Source organism: Diceros bicornis, chromosome 4, assembly GCF_020826845.1.
Source record: "Diceros bicornis minor isolate mBicDic1 chromosome 4, mDicBic1.mat.cur, whole genome shotgun sequence".
Lineage (NCBI taxonomy): Eukaryota > Metazoa > Chordata > Mammalia > Perissodactyla > Rhinocerotidae > Diceros > Diceros bicornis.
The window spans coordinates 61,273,324-61,292,110 of record NC_080743.1 but is presented as its reverse complement, the minus strand read 5'-3'; the positions used below and the strand labels follow the sequence as shown (position 1 = coordinate 61,292,110).

At 47.0% G+C, this 18,787-nt stretch overlaps 1 protein-coding gene across 2 annotated transcripts; it reads right to left on the bottom strand.

Moving 5' to 3' along the window:
* Nucleotides 1-859: 859 nt before the first annotated feature.
* On the bottom strand, nt 860-11,939 carry LOC131404609 (SLAM family member 5-like). Of its 2 annotated transcripts, XM_058539507.1 has the most exons (6): nt 11,768-11,939; nt 6,251-6,634; nt 3,649-3,945; nt 1,897-2,031; nt 1,605-1,696; nt 860-1,331 (listed from the first exon to the last, which is right to left on the bottom strand). In XM_058539507.1, exons 1-6 carry the CDS (start codon nt 11,838-11,840, stop codon nt 1,239-1,241), a joined length of 1,074 nt encoding a protein of 357 aa, XP_058395490.1. In that variant the 5' UTR covers nt 11,841-11,939; the 3' UTR covers nt 860-1,238. The 2 variants fall into 2 exon arrangements, with proteins under 2 accessions (XP_058395490.1, XP_058395491.1); XM_058539508.1 differs by lacking the exon at nt 1,897-2,031.
* Nucleotides 11,940-18,787: the final 6,848 nt, after the last annotated feature.

Genomic DNA, 18,787 nt, shown 5'->3' with positions numbered 1-18,787 from the left:
AGGGCAGACTATGGTAGTGGCCTTATCTATGTACAAGACATTGGAAAAAGTCAGATGTTGGAGAGACCATTTCCAAACCTTTGGGAACCAGATGGGATCCATGTAACACGTGACTTGGAAGGAGGCTTTAGACAGGATGGTAGTATTTCAGCAGGCAAGGATGGCAGCAAGGAACAGAGAGAGGGAACTGTCATTCTAGACAGACGGATGTGAGTGAACAAAGAAGAGGTAACCTACGGCCTGAGGCCAGCATGGTTGTGCGGTGCTGATGGTCACCAGAAAAGCCCGGAGAGGGCTGATTCAGACCTTCTCTCACAAGCTTTACCCCTCACACCCCACAGTAGCCTCACCAAGGTGGGTGGGAGGACACTGTACATCCACTCTAACCACCCAGTTAGATAACCGCCCCTATCCAAGACAGGGGAAGAGCTGAAGCTGTTTTTCTAAGAATGCAACTCCTAACTTTGAGTCTCTGGGGTCATTCTCTGAGAAACAGAAGACTTCAAATGGCCTTAAATAATAGAGATTCCTCTTCCCACTCCACAGGAAGGTGGGTTTGGGGCCCATGGGCTGACGCTGAGGCTGAGGTCCAGGTTAGCACAGGTGGCCAAGAACAAGGGCCCTGGCCAGTATATAATGTACACTAGACACTTTCCCCAACACACACACACACACACACACCCACACACACACACAATACCAAACACCCCCCAAAGGAGCCTTACACAAGGTGCAAAGGAAGCCTCTGGCCAGTCCCTTTGTGGGCTCACAACCACCCGTGCTGCCTCCATTAATCCCAAACTCAGCATCCAGCACCAAGGGCCTCACTCTTTCCTTTGTGGCATGGTCATCTCCTCTACACGGTCCCCACCCTGGGCTCGTGTTCTCAGAAAGACACACACCAGCAACACAGCAGAGGCTGTGGGGGTTAACACATGCACAGTCAGGAGGGTCCCCTTTCAGAATCTTCAGGAGTAGAGGGGTCAGGAGGCGAGTCAATGACAGAGGAAGAGCACTCATCCTGCAGGAGTGAGGGTCGTGAGAGGGATGGCAGCTTGGGGAGGTGTCAGAAGAAGTGACACAGCCACATGTACCCAGGGAGTTGAGGACATGAAGGTCAGAGTAATGCAGACCAGGGACAGCTGGAGCTGGACCAGAGCTGGAAGACGCGGGTGTCTGCAGGCATCAAGCTCAGAGAGAAGGTGTCCTAGGAATGTCCATTCTCCTGCTTTCTGCAATTAAATCATCTTCATGGCCAGGCCTGGCCTCTGGACCGCACAGTAGACAGTAGTGAGAGGTTCCTTTTGTTCTAGATGTCGTTCACCCACACCCTAGGAATGCAAGACAGAGGGTTCCTAGAACAGCTGAGGGATAGAGAGGCCCCAGAGGGACCCAGATGGAACCAATGCTGCTGACAGGAACTGCACGTGAATTCCCCCTAAGTGCCCTGCACTATACTGGCCCCAGTTGTAAAGTTTCTTAGTAAATACCAGTGACTATCCGGAGAGACTAGAAAGGGCCAGAGACAGCAGGGCTAGAAATGCCCAGACCCAGGCACAGAGGGACCTGGGAGAGCCCAGTTGGACACTGATCCCAGCTCTCACCTTGTCCCTGCGCCCTCGAGACTCCTGCTGGCTCAGCTCAGCAAACCGGATGTCACCATCCTGGTTCCTGTGTTCCTCTTGCAATTCTGCACCTGAGTCATACACAGAGTGGAGCTTGAATCTGGGCCTGGGAAACCTGTACCCTCCCCCACTGCTATGAACCCCAAGGACATGTCTACACACCATCCCTTCCACAGGGACATTCACTGAGCAGCAAATTGCAGGAGAAAGGGAGCCAAGGGCCCAGTGGGGGAGGGGAGGTAATTGAGCCAGAAAGGAAAGTGCAACCTGCCTCCTCCAATCTCCATCTTCTTCTTCTTCTCATGTGTCTTCCAAAGGTACAGTCCAACCCCGAGGATCAACAGCACGGCCACAAGGGCCCCTAGTATGGCTTCCAGGGTGCCTGCCGAGCCGTGTCCACCTGAAACTGTTTCCCTCACACGGAGAGAGTGAAGAAGGTTAAGGTAAGAGAGAACTTGAGATACCCAGTGCCAGGAGAGATAGAGAGAGCAGGGGGAGAAGTCTGAAGATTCCTGGTTCAGAAGCTGAAGAGGAAGGACCATGGAGGGTCATTCATTTCCCCAGTGCCCAAGCTCCTGCTTGATGACAGGATATTGAGATGAACGAGACTTGGTCCACACCCTGGGAGCTCATCACTCAGCAGGGAAGACTGAGAAAACAACAAAGTGTGCCAGCCAGAAAGATTTCTGTGCAATAGAGGTTTACACCTTGTACACGGGTCTTCAGGGAGGGCCTCCCATAGGAGGTGATGGGTAACCTGAGTCTTGAAGAAGAAATAGGACTTTACCAGATATTCAGGGTGGGCAGGGCATTCCAGGAGGGAGGAGTACCAAGTTAAAGAAATGGCTGTGTCCAAAAGCCAGTGCCTAGGAGTTGCCAACACTCCACTGCAGCAGGCAGGAGAGGGAAAGGGCAGGAAGGAGGGGGGCAAGGAAGGTCAAAGGGTGGCTGGAGCTGTCTTTAGAGGGTCTCGTGCATCACACTGAGTGTTGAACTCTGTCTGAGGCTCCAGTACGGGGGGTAAGGGGAGGGTAACAGGGCGTTTTATGTGATGCTGACACAGCAGGTCCCTCCAGCAGCTCATGGAGGATAGATTAGGGGGCGAGGCTGCACACGGGGGTACCAGGTCACTCATTCAATCATCGAAACACTGTGAACAAACTGTTCCAGATGCTGTGCTTGGCACACGGATTCAAAGGAGAACAAGACATGGCCCCTGCCCTCAAGGTGTTCCAGGCTAGGGAAGAGACAAGTACAGAAACAGAGCGTTGCCACTTAGTGAGCTGCCAGGGACCCTCCTTAAAGGTGATGCCTGAGGGCAGGACGGCTACAGCCCCTGCAGGGCCCTGTGCAAAATGAGAATGAGGAGTTCTTTGCTCAAAAATTGTTAGTTATGTCAAGATGGCCACTGCAGAGGTTTACATCCAGCATGGGGCCCTGTGTGACCACATGAGTCACATGTTACTGAAGTCAGCTGTCCCTGAAGGAAGCCCTTCAATAAGAATAAGGCAAGAAATGAAGGCAAAAGGTGGGAGGAATGATGGGAGAGGAAACAGCATATCCAGAGGCTCAAATCTGGCAATAACAGAACATATTCGGGAACTCCAAGCAAGCAGTGTGATGTAAAGTGTGTCACTGAGGCCAAAACCATGGGCAGAGGAGGGTCTTAGCCCTGAATTCTACAAGGAGTCACTGGAGATCAAATCCTACAGGTGACATGGACAAATGACACAATCCAACTTCTTTTCCAAAAGACCACTCTGGACTCACTGTGGGTGATGAGTGGGGCGGGGAGCGGGACTGGACAGCTGCTGCCTACCAGCAGGGGCACGAGGTGAGAGGCTGAGATGTGAGAGACATTTAAAAGCAGAGACAAGCTGGATGTGCCTCCCAGACTGCTGTGTGGGGTGACCAGGTGGAGGTGGTGCTGATGAACACAGTGGGGAGAAAAGCCCAGAGTCCTCAGACCCCAGCGCTCCCTGAGCTCCGAAAGCGCCCCTCCCCTCTGGCAGGTTACACTCACCATGGGCACAGACCTCCCCAAGGGCTGAAGTGACAGTTTTCTGGTCCTCGGCGTTGCTGACCACACAGGTGAGGCTGACATTGGGCTGGTTCAAAGGCAGGCTCACAGTCAGGGTCCAGGAGTTGGGCGCTGGTCCCAGTGTCTCTCTCCATTCCAGCTCCCTGGGAAGGCCCTTGCTCTCCCAGGTCACATTCAGGTCCTCTGTGACCTGCACAGCCCTGCACTCCAGGGTGACATTGCACCAGCCTGCTGTGATGGACAGTGACCGGACCAGGATCTGGGGATGGGGCACGGGCTCTGGGGTGGGAGGGACAAGAGAATGGAGCCTCACGTGAGTGCAGAACATTACAGTCTGCGCATTCTCATCCAGTATCTCCCTGAAGCTCTGGCTTCATCCCTCTACGGAAAGTGCGACATTTTATAGACGAAATAGAATTATCCCAACGTTAAATATATAGCAAGAGACAAGAAGGATGGGGGGCACAGAATTAAGCCTTACCTGATGTCACTAAACTGAGCAAGCCTTAAAAATCTCCCACAAGAAAATAGAGGCTGCACTCCACCTACCCAGGGCCCAATATGTTTAGAAATTGGGTCTTTCCTAGAGGGAGAAGAAGCCAGGAATGAAGGACTTGTCCTGGTCCACCACCGTCACCCTGCTTCTCCTGCAGAGATGGTGCCTGGGACTACACAGCCAATGGTGAAGAGGGACATCCAGCCAGCTCTGGGAGTCCAGAGAAAGAACCCATGTGCCCAAAAGTGGAGACACTTGTGGGAAATGCAGAGGTAGCGGGAATGACTCGGGAATGACAACCCCGAGTGTGGTTAGAACATGCCACTGGACTTGTGGTAAAGAGAGGAAGAGAACTGACAGATTTACAAGCCAGTCATAGAAATCCCATGGGGACCTAAAGCTGTCAAAGCCACTCTCTCCGTATCAGGGTGTTTCTCTATGCAGAGGAACTGTAGGGAAGGAAAGGGTTGCTAAATAAGGTTCTGAAGATGGGTGGCAGGGTAAACTTTCTCCTATATCTATGGAGGCTCTTCAGTCTGGATTTTGTGTGTGATGCTTCCCTCAGGCCAGGGCTGTGTAAGAGCAGAGGAGACAGGGATGACGAACTATACATGATTTCTGAATTAGAGCAGGCAGAATAGTGCCCCCCGCCAAGGATGTCTGCATCCTAATCCTCAGAACCTGTGAATATGTTAGGTTAATGGCAAAGGGGAATTGAGGTAATAGACAGAATTAAGATTGCTAAACAGCTGACATTAAAATAGCAAGATTATTCTGGATTATCTGGAGGGGACCAATGTAATCACAAGGGTCCATAAAAGTAGAAGAAGGAAGGAGAGGAGTTCAGAGGGTTGCACTGTGAGGAGGACTCGTCCCACCATTGCTGGCTGTGAAGATAGAGGAAGGTGGCCGAGTGCTAGGGTTGCAGGCAGCCACTAGAAGGTGGAAGAGGCAAGAAAATATTTCTCCCCCTGGCTCCTCAAGAAAGGAACCCGGCCCTGCCAACACCTTGACTTTAGCCCAGTGAGACCTGTGTCTGACTTCTGCCCTACAGCACAGTAAGATCATAAATTTGTGTTGAGTTAAGCTGGTAATTTGTAGTACAGTGGTCCCTTCTCATCCACAGTTTCACTTTCTGTGGTTTCAGTTACACACGGTCAACAATGGTCCGAAAATATTAAATGGAAAATTCCAGAAATAAATAAGTCATGTTTTAAATCGCATACTGTTCTGAGTAGTGTGTTGAATCTTGCATCATCCCACTCCATCCCACCTGGGACATGAATCATCCCTTTGTCCAGTGTATCCACACTGTATACACTACCCACCCATTACTCACTTAGTAGCCAGTTGGATTATCAGATCTACCGTGGTGTGATCACAGTGCTTGTGTTCAGGTAACAGTTATTTTATTATTTTACTTAATAAGGACCCCAAAGAGTAGGAGTAGTGATGCTGGGATATGCCAAAGAGAAGCTGTAAAGTGCTTTCTTTAAGTGAAAAGGTGAAAGTTCTTGACTTAATTAGGAAAGAAAACAATTGTATGCTGAGATTGCTAAAATCTACAGTAAATTTTATTAGAGTATATTGTTATAATTGTTCTATTTTATTATTAGTTATAGTTTTCCTCTTACTGTGCCTAACTTACAAATTAAACTTTACCACACGTATGTATGCATAGGAAAAACATAGCATATGTAGGGTTTGATACTATCCTCGGTTTCAGGGGTCTTGGAACGTATCCTTGTGGATAAGGGGGGCCTACTGTAATTTGTTATAGCAGCAATAGAAAACTAATACACAAATTAAGTCAATTTAATGCTCTAAAGAAGAGGAAGTGTTATGGCAAAAATTCCATTTCCCCCAAATTCCATTTTCCTCTCCCAAAAAACTGAAGTGATTTTATCCCTCGTGTGAATCTCAGCTCTGCTCTTCATTTGTGGTAAAGCCATTTATCCTAATTTCAAGAGAGAAAATAGAGCCTGAAGGCTGGCATCTGGAATGAATCCTGAAATTGGGGCCCAAGTGACACTCCTGGGTACAAAAGAAGGACGTAGCCATGGGATTGAGGTGAGGGGTGTCACGTACCATTGACAGTGAGGTGGAAAATCTGGGTAGATTCCACTCCACCAGTGAAGCTGGCTCGAGCCCGGTAGTACCCACTATCCTCAGGGGTCAAGTTCTCAATCCTCAGGGACGTCATGTTGGGCACATGGACCCTCTGCTTGTACTTGTCCTGGAGGTTGACCCAGGTTGGAGTCCCTTCTGACCCGTTATGGACTCGCAGCAAGACTCTGTATTTTAAGCCAGGGCCAAAGGACCATGAGATTTCCTCCAGCTCCACTCCTGGCTCCTTGATCACATGAAACAACACCGAACCTCCTCGGATCCTTTTCAGAGGAACGTGGACTCCAGAATCCTGACCTCCAGAACCATGTATGCCAGAACTCTTGCCCCCAGTGCTGCACATGCCTAGGGCATTGGAAACAGGAACCATGAGTGTTTTGTGGTCAAGAATAAGAGAGAACCACAGAACCCATCTTTTTAATGAAATCCATCCAATATACATACTCCCTTGACTCTTGGAAAGCAGCCTAGTACAATGAATTTGAAGCAATTCTGGAATCCAGTACTGGTTCTGCTGGAGTATATCCTTGATTGGGTTACTTAAACACGCTAACCTGCAGTTTCCTTACCTGTGTCCAATGATAGTATGAATTAAATGAGATCAAGGATCAAAAGCACCAGCACATTTTCTAACACATACTAAGTGCATATCTGTAGGAGGCAGCTTCCAAAGTGGGTCAAAAGATCCCTCCCTCCTCATGTTTACACCCTTTGTAATCCCCTCACCTGGAGTGTGGTCTCTACCTAATGACTTGGTCTGAGGAATAGGATAGAGCAAAGGTGATGGGACGTCACTTAGTGATGGGAGGTTATACAAGACTGTGACCCGTCTTGCTTGTACTCTCTCTCTCCCTCCATCTGATGAAGCCAACTGCCATGTTGTCAGCTGCCCTGTGGAGAGGCCACATGGCGAGGAACTGAGGGCGGCCTCCGGCCAACAGCCAGGGAGGAACTGAGGCCCTCCGTTGAACAATCACAGGAACTGCATCCTATCAGCAATCACAATAGTGAGCTTGGAAGCAGATTCTTCCCCACTGAGTCTTGAGCTGACTGCAGCCCCAGCCAAGACCTTGATTCCAGTCTGAGAGACTCTGAGTCAGAGGACCCAGCTACACCACCCCTGGATCCTGACCCTCAGAAGCTGTGAGTGATACTGTACACGGTGTTGTTTTAAGGCACCAAGTTGTCAAGTAACAGGTTACACAGCAATAGATAACTAATACAGTAATGAAGGCTGCTTTCCCTTCCCTCTCCTTCTAGGCAGTGTAGCAGTCAGGATGGGCTAGGCTGTACCATGGTAACAAATAATTACAATACCTCAGGGTCTGAGAACAAGGGGAGTTCATATCCCACACCACGCGTCCCATGAGAGAGGGAGGGAGGGGGCCTACCACACTTGGCGGAGGCTCCACCACCTTGTAGCTGCACCACATGAAACCCACAGCGTCCTCACAACCTCTCAGTCCCACTTCAAAGTGTGTTTTTATTGAAATGGACTGAGGTATCAGACTGGGTGATCTAGTGTAATGGAGTGCGCTAAAGCTTGGACTTTAGAGGCAGCAAGACTTAAGTTGAGGCGAGGTCCTCCATTTTCTGGCTGTGTGGACTTGAGCTATTATTCAACCTCTCAGCCTTCAGCCTTCTCTTCTGTGAAATGGAAATAATAACAGTGTTTACCTCATAGAATTATAGTGGAAGATAAAAGACGATAAAAAGTTCCAGCACAGTGTTTAATAATTGTTCCAGAAATGTGTTCCATCTCATTATGATGATGATTATTTCTGAGTAAGCATACCTGGGATCAGAACCAGACATTCCCAGGTCCCAGGGTGGTGCCCTTTCCTCTCCACCAGCTGTCCCTCTCAGAGGTCTCCTCTTGGGCACAGGGATGGGCTCAGACACCCATGGGTGCAATCCCATAGGTGGCTACAGGGAGTCAAAGTCCAGCGAGGGCCTTCTTGTTTACCAAAGCTCAGAGATTGGAAGGAAATTTATTGCTGTGTCCCCAGCAGCTGGCTTCCATAGCCACTGTCAACTCCTTTGTTAGTAAGTACCTGAGGACATCTGTGCTGCCAGGGAGAGTGGTAAAGTTGGAGGAAGGATAGGTTACATCTTATCCCAAGCATGGGTTTAAAAAATTTATATTATCAACACTATTTGGTGTAGGCATTTTCCCCTTTCCTTAGTGGGTTGCTTTGTAAGTGTAAAAGTATTGTGTGTTCCTAAAAAACTATTATATGGATTATGGAGTTGATTCAAGTAAAAGTTTGAAGAGTGCCTCCTCCCAGAGGTAAGCACTGTTATTGACTTGGATCCATCCAGACCTTTCTCTATGTAGCCACAAATGCCATAGACTCTGTAAACACAGGGCATCTGTTCTTAAATTCATTCCAGCGTTCCTAATGGCCTGTATGGACGTGGTCTCTGACTCTTCCTTTGAATCAGTTCTGACAGCCTACTGGTTTCCTCATAATGAGTGTAATAAAAGTATTCGGTAACACTTCAGTCAATCATGGCATTCAGAGTTAATCTCATTTGAAATATGCAATTTGGGGTGCAACAATGGACATTAACCATAAGTGCTCTGTTTAACCAGGGGCTCAAAGAAACAGCCCTGTTCCAATGGGGAAACATGAAGATGGACTTACTGAGAGACAGCATTTCAGTCTCCAGTATGGCCCCTTTCTAAGGGATTTTTACCAGTAATTCTGACCAAACAGTGTTTGTCTATTCCCCCCCAGTGCGGGTAAGAGGGGATCAGCACCAGGGGAATAGAGAGAAAGAAGCTGGTATTTTCTGCTAAACAGACAGAAACTGAAAAGCTCTGTCTGAATTTCTCAGCTGCTTCTGAACACACAGCTGTAGCATGCTTTCCTGAGGAGTGTTTGCAGACCAAGTTCCCACACCGCGGTGAGGGGGTGATGTCCTTCCAGGTGGTCTGGAGACGCCTCTCAGGAGCAGAGACAGAGAAAACAGAGGGCCAGGCTGGATCCCAAAGAGAAAGCTTGAAGAGGAGGATGCCCTCAATCCTCGGAGGGCTGAGGAAGTGACCACAGTGACTGCCAGGGGTCTTCTTTTTGAAGGTGCCCTAAACAGGCTCACCAGCTGGCAGTTCCTGTCAGGCCACAGGTAAGGACAGGATAGGATAAATAGACAGAGCAGAGGCACTGAAGTAGCCACAGGAGAGTCCTGTCTGGGTGGAGGCACCAAATCCCAGAATGTCATAGCTGGGAGGGGCCTTAGAGGGGATCTGCCCAGGTCCCCTCTTACACAGAGGAGGAGGTTCCCTGGTGGGTGATTTTGTCCTGGGTCACACAGGGCAGATCCAGTCCTGGACCCTGGGTCTCCTCTCTTCCTGTCCAGTGCTTCTCCTCTGCAGGGAGCTGCCCAGCAGCTCTCCCACCCTTTCTCTGCCCTCCCCAGGGCTCCTCCCTCCCAGCACTGCCGTCTGAGCTCCAGGATCTGAGCAGGTCCTGGAGTCTCATCCTCCAACTTCCCTGTCCTGGGAAAGGGGAAGCAAGTACCTAGAGGGGTTAGCAGAACAAGGACTTCTGGCTAAGGGAGGGTTAAATAGCAGCCCAGCCAGACTCCCTACTTTCTAGAAAGGAGGGAACTAGGCAGAGAGGCTCAGCCCTCAGGCTGCAGGTAAGGATCTGCCCCAGAATCTGGGTGGTGAGCACCAACTGTGAGGAAGATGAAAGAAGACTTAGAAAGAGAAGGAAGGCAGCAAGAGCTCTCTGATCTACAAAAGATCTAATCCTGAAGAAGAAAATAAAGCCTGGGGAGGACATGGTAGTAAACAAGACAGAGTTAAAATTCATTTAAATGACATAACATTAAACACTCAAAAATCATCAAAAAATGTCCATTTTTCTGACCCTTCCTCCTTTTATTCTTCCTCCCTCCCTCCCTCTCTCTCTCTCTCTCTCTCTTATATAATCTTACAACCTCAGGGCCTATGGAGAAAACTCTATATAATTTCAAATATTTCTCCATTTCTCCATAAAATTGAAGAAGTGGAGAAAGCCTACATTTACTGTGGACACAAAGTTATCTAGTTAGAGGGGTCTAATGCAAAACTCATTGTTAATTCAAGATATCCTGTGTACAAATCCTCTCTAATCCACTATTTCATGTAATTCCCTGCAACTTCATATAGTGGCTGGGATATTAGAACAAAAAAATACAACAATGAGAGCTTTCACAGATTACACCTGAATTCATAATTGGCTAGTTGTTATTAACCTCCCATTAGTTCTTTATTTAATTTCTTTATACATAAACATAAGTTCTCTGATAAAGTCATAGATGAGATATTCGGCCTTCATTAGGAAAGTTTTTGTTTCAGTTCCCTTTTTGCTTAACCCTTACCCCATTTCTACTTCCCCTCTTCTCTGTCCTCCCCAAGTTCACCTTCTCTTGGAACCCATGTTAGCAATCTGTTGTTTCCTTCCACATTTTCTCCATTTATAAACATACGGGTACACAGACACCCTTAAACTTTGAAGGTTCCTGTTCATTTACAAAATAAGAATTTCATTGTATTCAGTCTCCTGCATCTTGCTCATGGAAATCCATGCATGTGACCTCATGGAAACTGGAAATCCCCCCAGACAACTAGTACAGTTTTTATCCCCCATATTATCGTGTGGTACAGACACTCCTCAACTGGTTCAATCATTCCCGAATTGATGGGTACCTCCTTTGTTTCCAGGGTTTTTCTCTGAAACAGTGCTTTCAGTCTGGGGTCTGCAGGACCTGAGCAGCATCTGGCAGTGGAGGGAGATGCAACCCACAGGCATGAAAAAGGCGCCCCCCTAAAGGATTCACATTACTCAGAGATAAATACGTCTCAATTTTTTAAGATGAAAACTAACACTGTAGTGGAAGGTAAAATTCACGAGTAATTTTAAGTTAAATGTGAGACTTCCAGGGACTCTGAGCTTGCAGCTGAGTCCCAACCCTCAGCGGGGAGTGTTCCTTCACTCTTCTTTTTCAGTGGAGAAGCCCGAGAAGCCCAGACTAGAGTTGATTCCTCCAGCTCAGACACGGAGTGCCAGGTCAGCCCCTCCTCCACACGACAGCGGCAGACGCTGTCAGGCCCCCTCAGAGTTCCAGGCCAGGGGTGCCCCGTTCCCACCCCTCCATCCCCAGGAGCAGCTTCTTTGTCTGTCTCCACCCTACTCCCCAGGCAGCTCCAGGCTCACACTGCTGTTGCAGCAGAAGTGGCCTGACCTCCCTGTTAATTGTCCCTTAATGCAGCCCACCGTCAAGAGCTCAGGGTTCCCAGCCTCCCCACAACTAAAGGGCCATTTGTTTTTTCTATTCACCCCTGGACTCTAAACCACATGCAGTGCATTTGCTAAACTATAAGAGTTGTTTTGTCTCTTTGTTCACCAAAGACATCAGACAGGGAAGGATACCCTGCCTCCCTGCTCCACCCCACTGCCCTCCCTCCCAGGAGCCCGGGCCACTCACTGAGGAGGAGGCTGGTCAATCCCAGGAGCCAGGAAGCCCAGCAGAGCTGGGCGTCTGCTGAGCAGGGTCCCATTGCAGGCTGCCTGCCAGCCTGTTCAGCAGCAGAGGAAACATCTAGGAGGCAGAGACAAAAGCAGAGGAAAAGCTTCACTCAGAAAAGCCCTTTATGCTCTTAGGCAACCCAAGGGCGGAGCTAAATATTTGTTCTGGGATCACAGCCCAATAGTTAGAGTAAGCCATTCAGATCTTCAATATCAGCCTTAGCACCTACAGGAGGACCTCAATAATAATTGCAGAATAAATTATAAACAGCCTCAGTCTATGATGTGCCGGGCAGTGTGCTGGAGAGGCTCCCTCCCTGTGGCAAAATCAGCTCAGTGATCTCATCCTTTCCACCCCTACACCCCCTAGAAACCCTTACCTGCTTCTCTGGTTAACAGCCTGCCCCAGGCAGCCCTGCCCACTAATGCCAGCCTATGGTCAGCTCAAAAGTCACTCTAGTACAGCCAGGCTGGGCTAAGCCCCTCGTGTCCTCTGTCCCTACACCGTTTAATGAGTCAAATTCCCATTCAGATTTTCCACAAACTTGAACTGTCGGTTCCCTAAGTAAGAATCTGTGAGCACAACAACAAAGCTCTTTGTGGGAAATGTCAAATCCCTACACCCCCAATGCAAATATTGGTGTTTACCTATTGCTTGCACCTGTATGGCTTTCTCAGCTGCCGCTAGTGATAGTAATGCTCCCTGAACACAAGGCAAAGCCAAACCCCCACAGAATGATAAGCCCTTAGCTGCATCACAGACAAACATTTCCCTCTATGCCTCTGCCAGCCCTGTTCCTGACATCACAGAGCGGAAGGGGTGGAGACCTACACACTCCTCCTGGCCACAGCCTCAGCTGCCTCAGACTCACGACCACCTACAGAGGGTCAAGCCCTGGACTCTTCTCCCCAGACTGGATACTCTGCAACATCAGAGAACTCTAGCATCCCATAACCTAGGAGAGCAGCACCATCTTCCTAACTCCAGGCCCGTGCCTCCTTCTCCTCCCCATTGAGGCTTCCCCCTCAGCTGCCCAGGTAGAGCAACCCAAGGATGCATCTGCAGCACTGGCCCCATGACCAGGCACACAAGATAGTCAGGGCGCTGTGTACTAAACCCACTTTATAGATGTGAAACCTGAGTCCTATGGGTTTGTACAACCTGTGAGAGGTCACACAGCAAATCTAGGGTCAGGGTCTGCGCTCTTAACAATGAACACAGTAAAAAATCCCCAACATCACAGCTGCTATACAGTCCTACTGTGTGGCCTCAATCAAGTCACCTGAGTCCAGTCTGTGTGTCCCCTAAACTGCTCTGCAGCATCCCAGACAACAGAATATTCAACACTGGCTTGATTCCCCCCCAACGCCACCTAGTAATGGGGGAATTACTTCAAAAGACAGTCTGTGAGTCCTATACTCAGAACCTTCTTGTATGGAGTCAAAATCCAGGCAGCTCATACACTGGTCACTCTCAAGGTGATGGGGAGCAAGTCTCATATGTCCCCCGCCCCTATGTCCCTACACCTCTTGTGAGAGCACTCCGTGTGAGAACTTTTGGGTTATAAAAATCATTTATTTAAGGGGAATGGGGAGGAGGAGCCTAGAGAGAGGGAACCAGCAATGTGGGTGCAGGCCAGGGACACTGCAGAGAGTCAGACAGTAGACTTTATATGCTGGTAAAATGCCAGGAACTTTTTAAAGATCTAGATGTCTAACCTCATTTCTATATCCCAGCCATCTTATGCCAAGGAGTAACACACACACAAGCCTCAGAACCTTTGATATGAGGGTGCTATACACAACTACCTCATGACAGGCATGTTTTGGAAATTAAAGGAAGGCGCACCTGGATCCACAGCAGCATAATGTGTTGGTTAGGAAGTGGCAGATTGGAGAAAAATGTAGAGTTCAGTGAGCTGGGGCATACGGGAAGAACATGAATCTGAGAGGTGACCAAGAGAATGTAAGTTCCTAGGAATTCACAGAAATCATAGGAAATTCTCTGGACCTCTAAGGGACTTGGTGGGAGTCATGTCCATTTTATGTGAATTCCAAAGGGCAGGACACCCTAGTTGAGAGAGGGTTATGTGAAGAACACATTTACTGAGTATCTACTCTTAGCCAGAGGCTTTACATGTGTTACATCAGCTAATCCACAATATACTTTTAATTAAATCTTCAAAACATCATATTATCTAAGTGTTATGTGCGCTAAGGAAGGAGCATCCTGAAAGTCCAAAGAGATTAAATAACTTGTCCAAGGTCGTATATTAAGTAAATGGCAAAGTGCTCACGAGCTGACAATATCATCCCAGCCATGGATATGCCCAAGAGGAAAAGGAGAGTGTAGATCCCGAGAAATTCAAGTAACAACTGAGGAAGACCCTGGAAAGAAAGAGATTGGCTGCTTTATGATGTGAGGGGAAACAGTATCCCCGGGAGGATGGCCAGGTGTTTAGGTAAAGGAAAGTTTGGAGGAGTGGGTCTGAAATATGCTCTTTTCCTCACCACCTTGTCTGGGTGAGAGAGAGGAGCCACCAGCCCAGCCATGAATGGTTTGCAGCAGGGCAGCAGGGCAGCCCCACAGCTGGACTGGAGAGAGGAGGAGACAGCAGCAGGTGCAGACTGGTCATCACTATCCATCTTTTCTTCCTTCTTCTTCCTCTATAATCCAACTAACTATTTGCTGGTAAAAAATATATTATAATTGATACTATTATTAAAAATAAATAGAGGGACCGGCCCAGTGGCGCAAGCGGTTAAGTGCGTGTGCTCTGCTGCCCTGGCCTGTGGTTCGCCGGTTCAGATCCCGGGCGTGCACAGACGCACCGCTTGTCAAGCCATGCTGTAGTGGCATCCCACATAAAGTGGAGGAAGATGGGCATGGATGTTAGCCATGCCCACCTTCCTTTTTGCCGGTCTTCCTCAGCAAAAATGAGGAGGATTGGCAGATGTTAGCTCAGGGCCAAACTTCCTCATAAATAAATAAATAAATAGAGTTAAAACTTTAGAAAGTAATAACAGGATAATGTTTGGTTTCAATGGCTCATTCAGAGAGAAGTGTATAAATGCTGAACAACTTTAGCCATAATTAGAAAACAATTAATAATTTACAATATATGTTAAAATGTGAAGGGTAGAAAATGTCAGAGTAAGGACCTTCAAAAATTCTCTCCTCGTAAACGCAGTGAGAAAACTGGACTACTTTTTGAGAGCTTTTTCACAATACTGGAAATTAACTAATGGTTTGCAGTATGGCGTAAGGTCCATAAGAACAGGGAGTTTTGTGGTGTTTTAACGTTCTCTAGTCACTTCTCTGCTCTCCAGTAGCACTGTACGCTTGAAAACTAAATGCCTGTATTCTTGGTGAACACCAGCAGCCTTGCCGCCACCAGAGAGAACCCTTTCAAAGCCCCCTTCCCAGTAAATTGTTATGACTTGACACGCCTGGTGGTACCCCTAAATACCCCACTTGCCACAGAGTCTGTATTTGACTTAACTTGGAGCTCTCCTGTAGTGAACAGCCCTCTACCCAGCAGAATTTGACAAAAGCAATTACAGGCAACTATCTGACTTCAGGGCTGCCTGAGGTAGTGGGTAGCAGTTGATGCAAATAGACTAATTAAAATCTTGTAAGGGAAACCTGGGGAATGAGATATCCATAGAAGCTTTGCAAAGCTTTGACGTATTCTCGATATTTAGATGTCTAAGCACATGCATATGGCTGTGGACAGGATCAAAAGGGGCCTGAGAAGGCCTTCATTTCCATCTATAGTTAACATTGGGGCTCTGTGCCAGCAGGAATTGAAGTCTAAAGGCACAGTTGTCAAATGCCTGGATGAGGATTGAAGACAAGACCAACGTGCACACAGAGACCTTCCGTCAGCAAAGACTGGGAGACTTACTGGTCCCAGGCATTTAAGGAAATCTCTGCACAACATTAGCTGACTACTAGGCTAAATGAGCAGAAACATTAGTAGCCATACACAACAAAGAATGCAAATGAGCAGAATTAGTTCAGAAATGGCACTAAGCAAACAAGAAAAACTATAACAAACAGCAACAAAAACAAGCCCTGGAAAGAGAAAGAATCTGATCTTCAGAGTTGCCACTTTATACTATTTTAAATGACCTGTTTTTAGCAAAACAAAAAATTATAAGAAATGCAAAGAAATAAGAATATATGATACATTCACAAGGGGAGAAAACAATATCCCTGGAGAAACACAATCATTGGACTTACTTGACAAAGAATTTAAGTCAGCTGTTTTAAATATGTTCAAAGAACTAAAAGAAATCATGTATGAAAAACAAAACAAAAGTATAAGATCCAATGCATCAAATAGAGAATATCAACAAAGATATAGAAATTGTAACAAAGGACCAGAGAGAAATTCTGAAGTTGAGGAATACAATAACTGCAGGGAAAAATTCACTGGAAGAGCTCAACAGCAGATATGAGCAGACAGAAAAGTGAACAATGAACTTGACGATATATAAATTTAGATTATGCAATCTGAGGAGTACAAAGAAAAAATAAAGAAGAACAATAAAAAGACATTCAGAGACCTATTGGACATGATCAAGCATAACACCAAATACTAATGGATTTCTAGAAATAGAGGAGAAAGAGAAAGGAGCAGAAAAAATAAAGTAATATTGGTAGTATGAGCAAGATGTGCTTTGTACAGTAACTTAAATATAATGATGTACACCTGAAATTTATATAACATTATAAAGCAATGTTACCAAAATAAAAAATACAAAACAAAAAACTATGCAAATGTTTGCTATAAGAAAATAAAAAAAGGATAATTGGGAGTAAATTTCCCAAATTTTATTTTTTAAAAACCATCTAAACTACAGTCAAGAAGGTCAACGAAGTCCAAGTAGGTTAAACTCAAAGAGATCCACATCTAGACCTATCAGAGACAGATTATCGAAAGATAAAGATAGATTTGGTTAAAGATAATGATGTAAGAGGATCCTGAAGTCACATCCTCACATGGACACACCAAATCTACGTCTACATATGAAACAATTTCCTCCAAAAAATAAAAATAAAAAACTTGCTGAATGGCTCCTATATATTGGAGGAAGGAGAAAAATCTACATAGAAGCGGGGGAGAGGCTGAGTCACAATCTCGTATAAACCCCAACCCTGCGTGGCGACCCATGGTCAGGAGGGAACTCACAACCGGGAGCTTTTCTCTGAGAAGTGAAGGGTTTGAACCCCACATCTGGAACCCTAACTTTAAGACTTTCTCCTGACAAACAAGCCCTAAAATATCTAACTTTGAAAGCCAACAGGGCTTGCATCCATGAGACCCACAATGCTGTAGGGAACTGAGAAACAGTTCTCAAAGGGCTTGTTCATGAGGACTCATATCCCCCCTGGGCCCAGCAGCTGATTGAAAAATGCCCAGGCTTTCTATGAAAGAGGCTTATTAGCTTATCTAAAAGCATTGGCTTGAGAGACAGGCAACTAATTAAACATACATCTAAAGGCCAACTGTAATCTTCTCCAGAGAGTTTGGAGGGCAAGTGTTATATTTGCACTCCCCTCTATCGTGATCCAGAGCTTTGGTATCTCCCAGATGGGAGCTTATATATACATCTGTTCCCAGTTTATACATCTGGCACCTAGTTTTTGTAGCTGCCCAGGGTGCACCCCTTGATTTCCTGGCTCTGGTGGTGAGCAGGGCTTGCATTTGTGGGTCTTATTGGAGTATAACAAAGGAAAAGTTAGTTCTAGGTCTACTACCAACCCCAGGGCACAGCACAGAATAGTGGACTGAAAGTCACCCCAGTCTTTCTGTGAAAGACACCTATTTACCATTCTTGGAATTTCAGCTGGAGGGACATGTTTCAGGTTTGACACACATCTAGAGGCCTACTAAGATGCTCTCCAGGAATGGATCCTGGATGGTGCCATCTTTGCGCTTTCCCTCTGCCTCACTCCAGGTCTCTGGCATCCCCTAGAGGGGATCTTATGCACTTGTCTGGCACCACAATTTTTGCACCTGCCACCCAGGGGATGCCTCTTGATCACCTGGCTCTGGTGGACTGTGAGCCTTGCACTTATGGGTCACGTAGGACTAGTAAAAAATGGAAAAACAGTTCTTAAACTGCTATGCACCCCAGGACACCACATACAGACAGTAGATTGAAATACACTCCCAGTGTTTTTGTGAAAGAGGCTTAATAGCTTACCTTCATAGCTGTGGCCTGATGGGCAGTCTTCTAATTAAAAACATATCTAGGGGCTGACTAGACTACGATCCTCTCCAGAGACCAGGGAGGCTGGTGGGTACCATCTTCATGCTCTCCCTCTGCCCCACCCCAGGTTGTCAGTGTCTCCAAGATACAAGCTTGTGTACACGTCTGGCACATTGGCTTTTGTGTCTGCTGCCCAGAGGATACATTCATTGATAGCCTGACTCTGGTGGCCAGTGGGGCTTGTGTCCACAGGTTCAATAGGACAGTAGTGAAGAAAGAAACAGTTCTTAACAGGCTATCACCCCAAGACCCAGTGCAGAGGGAGCAGACAAAAATGCCCATCTCCCAGTCTTCTACTGAAAGAAGCATATTTTCATACTTTAAAAGCGGTTGCCTGAAAGTTGGGCTTCCAATCAGTGTGAATCTAGGTGCTGACTGAGATCCTTCCCTTTGGGACACTGACAGGACTTGGCACACACTCAGCTACTGGGAACCACTAAAAATATAATAGGCTACTTGGACATCAGAAAGGTTTGAGAGACAGTCAAGAGCAAGGGCAAGGTTGAATGATAAAGCTCATCTCATCATGAGTTGGATTTGACACCAACAGCAGAGGCAACAAATGCAAAAATAAAAAGTGGGACTACATCAAACTAAAAGGCTTCTGCACAGCAAAGGAAACTATCAACAAAGTGGAAAGGCAACCTACAGAATGGGATAAAATTTTGCAAGTCAACCATCTGATAAGGGGTTAATA